The sequence below is a fragment of the Dermochelys coriacea genome, chromosome 19 (genome assembly GCF_009764565.3).
Source record: "Dermochelys coriacea isolate rDerCor1 chromosome 19, rDerCor1.pri.v4, whole genome shotgun sequence".
NCBI classification, from domain to species: Eukaryota; Metazoa; Chordata; order Testudines; family Dermochelyidae; genus Dermochelys; species Dermochelys coriacea.
This window is the reverse complement of record NC_050086.2, coordinates 6,707,270-6,715,829: the sequence shown is the minus strand read 5'-3', so window position 1 is coordinate 6,715,829 and position 8,560 is coordinate 6,707,270. Positions and strand designations below refer to the sequence as shown.

At 50.6% G+C, this 8,560-nt stretch overlaps 1 protein-coding gene and 1 long non-coding RNA gene across 2 annotated transcripts in view; one reads left to right on the top strand and one right to left on the bottom strand.

Annotated features, from left to right (window-relative positions):
- Positions 1–1,060: 1,060 nt before the first annotated feature.
- MARCKSL1 (MARCKS like 1) lies at positions 1,061–4,719 on the bottom strand. The gene is made up of 2 exons (XM_038378051.2): positions 4,089–4,719; positions 1,061–2,416 (listed from the first exon to the last, which is right to left on the bottom strand). The coding sequence occupies exons 1-2, from the start codon at positions 4,182–4,184 to the stop codon at positions 1,784–1,786; spliced, it is 729 nt and encodes a 242-aa protein (XP_038233979.1). The 5' UTR covers positions 4,185–4,719; the 3' UTR covers positions 1,061–1,783.
- Positions 4,720–4,967: 248 nt separating this feature from the next.
- Positions 4,968–8,560, top strand: part of LOC119845404 — a 95,790-nt gene continuing 92,197 nt past the window's right edge. The window contains exons 1-2 of the long non-coding RNA XR_006278219.1: positions 4,968–5,077; positions 7,338–7,572. This is a non-coding gene — a long non-coding RNA (uncharacterized LOC119845404). The remainder of the gene's footprint in view (positions 5,078–7,337; positions 7,573–8,560) is intronic.

Below are 8,560 nucleotides of genomic sequence, written 5' to 3'. Positions count from 1 at the left end.
GTTTAAGAGGTGGCAACTTTAATTCTGCCACCAACAGCTGTGCTGAAGGTATCAGTTTCATAACCTGATCTTATGCAGTGGAGATGAACCTCAATTTGGAGCATCCCCCTTGGCATACTGTGACTTGAGCTAGAACCTAGTTACAAGATTAGTCAAGTTTAACCTCATAGCACTGATGGTGAATGCTCTACCATAGCATAGTTAATGGTGTAAAGTACTTTGCCCTACATAGATGCTATAGTAGAATCAAGTCATTACAGGCAGCAATCCCCCTTTAGCAAGAGGCCTGCAAGTACACATTTCCCCTGTGCACTGTCAGTGACTGGGAGACCTCAGACAAGACATACTCAAAGTTTATTAAAAAGGACCCCTGAATGAGAATAGGTACAGACTACAGCCCCAGTATAATCCTGTAAAGTGAACCTTTAAAAGGTTCAGCCATGTCATTATTGCTCCTGTCCACTGGTGTCTTACAGAAAGACTGGCCTCTTGTTAAGGGAATGGAGAAGGATTTCACTTGTTTAGTTTCCAGCTGTAGTACAGGCTCCTAGGTGAGTTTGGACAAGCCACCTAATTTGTGCTTGAATTCTGACTGTAAAATATTTACTTCCCTACCTCAATGGCTCTAGACTAAATTAATTACCAAGCACTCCCCCTCTCCCAATGATCAGCCACACATGTCACATCCCCAGTGAAGTCATTACAGGCTGTCTATCAAGCCAGGTGGTCTGTTAAAATTAGCTTATTACCTGAAGCTAACTCTAATGCTGTGTGCACCTTGAAGACTAGAGTTTAAAGATGATCAATAAGGTGTAGAGGCCATCCACATAAAGGATTCCATTTAGGGAGCAGTCAGGCTCACACAATATGCAAGAAAATTAAACAAAATGGGGCAATATGGGACACAGACCCTGCAGAACAGGGGTGTAGCTTGTCCAGCTTTTGATGTGCAGAAGTCAATTGAGTGCTACTACAGTTAGGAATAAAGTGATTAAGTGCAACCATTAGGCTAAATAAGCAATCACCTGCATCCATATCCCAGACAAAGAGTCAACAAGTATACCCAGAAAGGGGTCACCATTTATTCCTTTCAAATGTTACAAGGAAACCCAGACAATTTAAGAGTTAGAAAATTGCAAATCAAATGTTTTGGCCATTAAAAATTATTTACAGAAGAAAAAAAACTTCACATTATACAGCTTGTACTCTCCCTCCCCCCACCCCAGAAAGGTTACCCCTTAGAAGTAAAATTAAGCACAGCGGACTTACAAGCTTTGTTTTAAGCCAATAGTAAGACATTATAAAAAAAACTAACCAGATTAGCTTTTAAAACTGTTTCTATAAAAAGCCCAAAATACTTTAAATGAAGTCAGAACCAGGAATTTAAACCAAGAAAAAAATCCATTGAACAGTCAGTGGCTTATTGGACTTTGAAAGCGGCTTGGAGGATTAGTGGAAAAGACAGTAGGTCAGCAGAGAGAGCCCAGAGTTTGGTGTAATAGATGGAGTCTGACTAGATACCAGTTATGTCCAGGATCATCTTCCTCCAGTTTTAAAGGATTCAGGCAAACTAGTCCCAAGTTGTGGTGGTAGAAAACTGGTCTGGATTTCCAACAGTGAGCTGCATGGAGGGGGAGGGACAAATAATTCAGGCATTTTAATTGTAGGTGTCAGTTCTACTTTGACCATACAGGTGTGTGGGCAAGGCAGCAGGTCCACAGTGTTATTGGGATGAAGAGGATGGCACAAAAAGTCTTTAAGTTATGACAATGTCAGGTGGGCTCTACTCATCCTTCTGTTCAGTTCCTGCAGGTGGTGTACTGGCCTCAGGCTCCACAGGTTTTGAGGACTCCTCTGGCTTAGCTGTAGCCTCCTGGCTTTCTCCCAGCTGCTGCTCCTCTTTCTCCTTGGCTTCCCCTGCTTCTGCATCTTCCCTTTTAGGCTCCACTTCCTGCTGCCCCTCAGCAGCAGGAGCAGACAGACTGCTGTCCACTGCAGCAGCTTTTGCCTCCGCTTTCCCTTCCTGTGTTGTACTGGTCTGCTCAGTTTCATTAGTGGAGCAGGTAGGGTTCTCCTCTCCTTTGGCTTCTGCTTTGTCCTGGTCATCTGTGGGAGGGGACACAGCAGAATCCCCAGCCTCTTTCTTGTTCTTCCTGAAGGAGATCCCGCTCAGCTTGAAGGACTTCTTGAAAGAGAACTTCTTCTTCTTCTTGGGGGTCTCCTTGCAACCTGCAGCACCATCAGGCTTGGCCTCCCCACCTTCAGCAGCTGGGGCTGGCTCAATGGCATCACCACTGCCAGATTCTGCTGTGGTCTCATCTTGGCCTGGCTCAGCAGATCCATTGCCATTCAATGGTGGAGCTTCTCCATCAGCCTTGGGGGAGACACCCCCATTTATCTTCACATGGCCATTCTCCTAGCAGAAGAGGGAACCATAACATATTAGATGGACCCTGGAGGACCAGAATACCACCACTTCCCCCAGCGATTTTAGCTAGTAGGATTAAAAGGCGTTTCCACCTCCCAGAGATGGAATTGCTGGCTATAAAACCCAATTCTTGCTTCCTGATCAGGTCAGGAGCATGCCCCATGGTACGGTGACTAGCCAGCTCCTCAGTCTCCCCTGGCAGAGAAAGGAGTGGAAGCATTTCCCAGTGGCTAATGCTCAAGGCTGGAGCTCAGTTTTCTTCCCAAGGAGTTCAGACAAACAAGCCTGGGCTCCTGCTGCAGTCCAGTTGGGGGTCTATTGCTGATCGGGCATGGTGGGGGGAAGGAGGCACAATTGGCAGACAGGGAGGACGGTGCTGTGGGGAGTGCAGTCATCACCCTCTAACTGGAAAACCCCATAGCCTAATGGAGCGGCCGTGCCCCGTAGTTAACAGTGCTGGAGAGCCCGGCAGAAACTCAGTCCCCAGCTGGGCAGTTGCCCGCGCAGGTGAGCCATGCCCCAAAGGCACTCGGTTAAAACGCGCGGTGGGGATTCGCCTAAGAGGAGCCGCTACTGAGCCGCCACCAGCTGGCGCCGGCGTTCCATCGCCAGAGCCCGGGCAGGGGCGGGGAGCTGGCTGCTGCTGGAGGCATTGTTGCACGGTGCAAGCATGGGGGGGGGGCTTGAGCCGTGATTTACCCCACCCCCCCCTTGCCCCCTCTCGGCTTTCCATTCCAGAGTCACCCTGTCCCTCCCATGCCCCCCCCATAAGGTGACAAGGGGTGGAGGGGGGGGGGGTCCCAGCGCCCAGGGAAGAAAAACCCTCCGTGATTCGAATTGCAAAGCTCCTTAGCCCGGCGGCACGGTCCTTCCCCGCGGCTTTTGCCTCCTTGCCCGCCTCCAGAATGCGCCCTAGTGAACGCCCCCCTACCCGTGTGATCCCCTGGGGCTTCAGCCACGGATTTATTTGGGGAGGGGGCAGAGGAACGCAGCCGCCCCCCCTTAACTGGAGACGCTTAGAAAACGCCCGAGAAGCTCGCCGGGGTTCGCCCTGGAATGCGGCCATCGCCCTCCCCCGGCCCCCCCGCTGGACCCTGATCCTTCCTTTGTTTTTCCTCCACGCACTCGGGGCTGCCCGGGGGTTTGAGCGCCAAACAAAGGCAGGCCCACGCCGCGGTCCCCAGCCAGACCCAGGGGAGGGGGGCAGGCGGCGGGGAGATTATGGCAGTAAAATGCCATGGGGGGAGGTTAATGGAGATTTGCAGGGGGGGTCCGCACCCCGCCTTCCCCCATGTTTGGGGCACGCCCCCCCCCAGGAAGGCGGGTTTCAAAGGGGGGGCTCAGTCGCAGAGCGGGATTCATGCTTTCCAAGCAGAGGAAGGAGCCAGGTGGCGAGGGGACATCGCCTAATTCGCCTCCGCAGAGCGGGAGGGGCCCCTCCCCAACTCCGGGGCGGGGGAAAAAGGGGCGAAGACTTTCCAGTACCCCCATAGCCCACCCCTAGCGATTCCAGGGGGCTTAAACCTCCCCCACGAGGAGCGTCCCCCCCCCACCCTCTTATACCGGGGCGGGGGGGGGGGAGAAGGGAACAAAGCAAAGATCCTTTAACTCCCCCTTCCCCGAGCCACAAAGAAACCCCAAGCCGGACAGAGACACCCACCTGGCCGTTTGATTTGGAGGGAGACACCGCAGCACGGTCGGCCGCTTTCTGAGCCATCACGTCTCCTTTGGCGGCCTTGGAGCCCTGGCTTCCCATGGCGGCTGGAGGGGCTGGCAGGCAGTTTAGACGCCCGCAATAAAAGAAGATCGTCTAAGCTCCTAAAATCCTGAGATGGGGGTGGGTGGCTGGGGGAGGCGGCGGGTAGAGCCACTCCCCACTGCCCCAAACTTCTGGGCAAAAGTCCCGGCTGTCCAAAGAAAGCAAAGCGACAAATCCGAGGAGCGAGGGAGACGCGCCCCCAACCTGGGAGATGAGATCAGCTCGGCGGCGGCCCCCCCCCGCGTCTGCCAGCGGCTCGCACAGCGGGGTCCCAGCCGGGGCTCGGCAGCCAGCTCCGCGCCCTGGAGTCGGTACCGACTCAGTATCACTAGACCCCCCCCCCTCCGCCCCCAGCGCCGGCTAATAAGCGCAAAAGCCAGGGGCGTGTCGGGCATTTAAATCCCCGCCCAATGGCAGGCGCGGGGTGGGGACAGGCGGGAGCTGCGCCCCCCCCAACCCCCCTCCCAGTGCAATGGGGAGCACACGGGCTGGGAGAGGCACAGGGGGAAGATCCGCCATTTACACACACGCCCCCGCAGCGTTTGCAAAAGGGGGGGGGTTGCGTGGGGGATAAAGGGGGGTATGACTTAGGGGGAGTGCTAGGTGCTTGTCTGGGGAGGGGAAATGCAAGAGGGGCCGCTGCATCTTTCCAGCCCTGCTCAGTTCTTACTGGGAGACTATCTTCCCCTATTGGCTTCTCGGCTAGCTTGGCTGGAGGGAGCTGTGAAGGGTGGCAAGACTTCGGAGCATCAAGGGAGGTTTTCGTGGCGGGGGGAGGGAAGAGACTGGCGTGGCCATCAGACTGTTGCCCCCTTTCCCCACCTGCAGTGTGAAAGTGAAATTGGCTGGAAACAGAAGTGAAACCGACCAGTCTGTTTTCACTCTATCAGGTGAGTCAAAGCCAGAACTAAACACAGGGTGGGACATGAACTGGATTGTTGCCCTGGTTTTGGTTTTCCAGTTAGTCCAGCTGCTTAAAAATCACCCTTCTGGTTGAAGTTTGTACAGTGTGGTCTTACAAATCAATCCCCCCCCCTTCACACACACTTAAAATGTCTGGTTTCAGAGTAGCAGCCGTGTTCGTCTGTATTCACAAATTGTTAGTCGCTAAGGTGCCACAAGTACTCCTTTTCTTTTTACTTAAAATGTCTAGAGCTCCAAGAAGTCATTTTTCTCCATTTCCCCCTCACTTTGTCTATGTTGTGCATTTGACAGCACTTTGTGTCAAGTCAGTTCCTCTGTTCCTTGGGTTTCCCCTTGCTGCTAGTGTGGGACTTTCATGCAGCAACAGGGGAGAGAAAGATCTTTATGCATCCGATGAAGTGAGCTGTAGCTCACGAAAGCTTATGCTCAAATAAATTTATTAGTCTCTAAGGTGCCACAAGTACTCCTTTTCTTTTTTGCGAATACAGACTAACACGGCTGCTACTCTGAAATCTTTAGGAAAATGTCATTGTAAAACCACAACAATTTCAAGGCAGATGTGGTATCTCATTTTTTAAAATGTGACTAGATTTCAAACGGATGAAATCTTCTGCCTATAATAGGGAGAGGAGGGTGGTTCTAACGCAGAGGAGAATTTGCTTTTAGAACCTATCCATGGGCTCCATTTTTGTAAGTGCCATGCACATACAGCTCCCGGTAATGGCAGCTGGAGGAGTTTGCGCTCAGCGTTGCTGAAACTCAGGCCCTGATGATGTTTAACCTGGTGGTGTGCATTCTAATATATCAATAATTTCATATGTAGGCCTTGATCCTGCTCGTCCTTGCCCATGGCACAGCAGGGACACCAAAGATTTCATGATCCAGGGAAGCTAGCACATGGGCACACATAAGGGCATTGTGGTCCACATGCATCTGCTGCTGTAGCAAAGGGATTGGGTACGGCTGGAGAATGGGTATGTCTAAGGAGACATGATTTTAACTGTGATCTTCATCATTTGAATAAGGTCCTTGGCTACTGGCTCTCCACGTTGCCTTCATTCCTGCTATGACATGGGCTGCACAGCAGTGTTTCATTCCTGCAGGACTGGGGTCCCCTTTGCTCCCATCCTGTTCATCACCTCTTACCTTGGGCTTATAGGTGCATCGCTCCTCCCCAGCCCCTGGTTACCCTGCCGTATTGGGAGTCGGTGGGCTTGAGGTTCAATGCAAACCGTGAATGCTTGGCTTTAACTGCCCATATGTAGCTTTCCAGGAGTGCAACAGCCTGGCGCACCCAGCTGCGGCCTGCACAAGGCAGTGTAGGATCAAGGCCAGCAGCATCTAGGATGGAAAACAATGGGTTGTTGTGTTTGTTTTACCAACAAGGTCATGTTTTGTCTTCCCCCTGCTGGAGCAATATTTCTGTGTTAATTATATTGGGCCACATTGTCCTTATTGACTCTTGGTTTCCAGTTGATAAAGCCTTTGAATGGCTGCCATGTGGCTTCTTATTTGTCTTCCTGATCTTTAATCCATATTTCAAATCTGGAGTTGCCTAATTGGCCACAAGGGTTGCAAAGGAGCCATTGAGGATTTACAGGAGTTAAAATTTTTATTAAGATAATGTTGAAGTAACAAGAAAATGGTAGAGAGTTTAAGCATAGAAGTTTCTGGTTATCAGGGAATAAGGTACAGATTATCAAGGAATGCAAAATTCAGTTTAGGAATAGGTGGCATAAGGAATACATAATCTGCAGTCTCCCCGATTGGGGGTAAAAGTTTAATGGGCCAAAATACATGCATGCTTTCAGAATTAGCACATGAAGCCAGGTCCCTGTTTGCTGGAAAGAGGTGAGTGGGTCTAGTGAATCCATACACCGTGTTGAGTAAACATACTGTAATGTTTGAGTTCAGCATGAAAGATTTGGTTCTTAAACAAAGAATTTGAGAGCAAACCCCCTCCCCCCCCCTTATCTGCTGGGACACAAAGAGAAAACAGCCCAGGAATTGGATGCTACAGTTGTTGCTCTTTTCTGCAAAAGCAGGCATCAGTCTTGTTTGATGTTTTCTGGCTTTGGTCAGTTTTAGTGCAATCCATAATGTTATTAAACCATAGCTAATTAATTTTCTTTTTGAGTGGTTGGAGTGACTTTGCAGTCATGCTCATGAAAGGGACCATCTTGACAGCCGTGGAGACTAATTGTCTTCTGTTTATCTACAAAACAGGTACAGCATGGGGAACTGCACAGCTGGCTTCCCCCATAGCACATCACCAATATGTCTCTCCCCATAACTGGAGTAGAGATAGGAGAATCCAGTCTTTGGAGTCCATTCGTTCCTTGGCCTCTCTCCTGACGCTGCCAACGCGGAGGCCAACGGCAGTGCCAGGTTCTGTGGAATTGACTGAGAAACCACCGAATAATCGTTTGACGGTCCTATCTTCGCTACACCTAGAACCTCGGTAAGCATGAGTAATCTTTGACATGCACAATCATGCAGGGCTACAACTGATCCCATTCAGAGTGCCCCACCTCAAGTGCGTCCAGTCTTGGGTCTCTCCAAACCAACAGCCTCACCTTGTTGGTACTGGTGTATTCTGGGAAAATGAGGACACTATGACTATCCCATGCTTCAGCTACCCGTGCAAAGGGTAGAGAGCTGTAGGGTGTTTTTCACAGGGTGTAACATGCTTTCCAGTGTCCCCCTTGTTCAGAGATCTGAGAGACAGGAGAACTGGCCAACCCAGTTCCACAGACGGGGGTATATGGGGCTGGATACCCAGCAGAAGAACTGTGTCAGATCCCAAATACAGCCTGTTTGTTATGTTAATGAAAGCCCAGTTCCAGGGCATGGTCCAAATGCATTCTCCACATGGTTAGGATCTACGTATATGAGCTATGTTGTTTGAAGACCCAGACTGGGTGCAGTTATAACATCACTTACAGTTCATAGTCCACCTTTCTGGGTCACCACTAAACTCAGCTGGGTTTGAAACTGGCATAGAATTAATGGCTCCAATCTCCTGAGCAGTCTAGCCTCCCCCACCCGTGTGGGGTGGTTGTTATAGCAGATTATGTTACTTCCGCACCTAGCATGACTGCCTGTCTGTCATGCAAAACCTATACAAACCTGTGCATATCTCTCTAGTGATAGCAAGTTCCTGGTAGAGGGTCTGGGGATTCTGAAAATGCAGCTACAGTCATAGACCGAAAAGCCAAACCAGGGCTGGAAACAGGCATGGGAGGAAAATGTCCATCAAACTAGCTGGATTTCCCAATGCTGGCCAATGCTCTGCTTTTCATAGAATCATAGAATCATAGAATATCAGGGTTGGAAGGAACCCCAGAAGGTCATCTAGTCCAACCCCCTGCTCAAAGCAGGACCAAGTCCCAGTTAAATCATCCCAGCCAGGGCTTTGTCGAGCCTGACCTTAAAAACCTCTAAGGAAG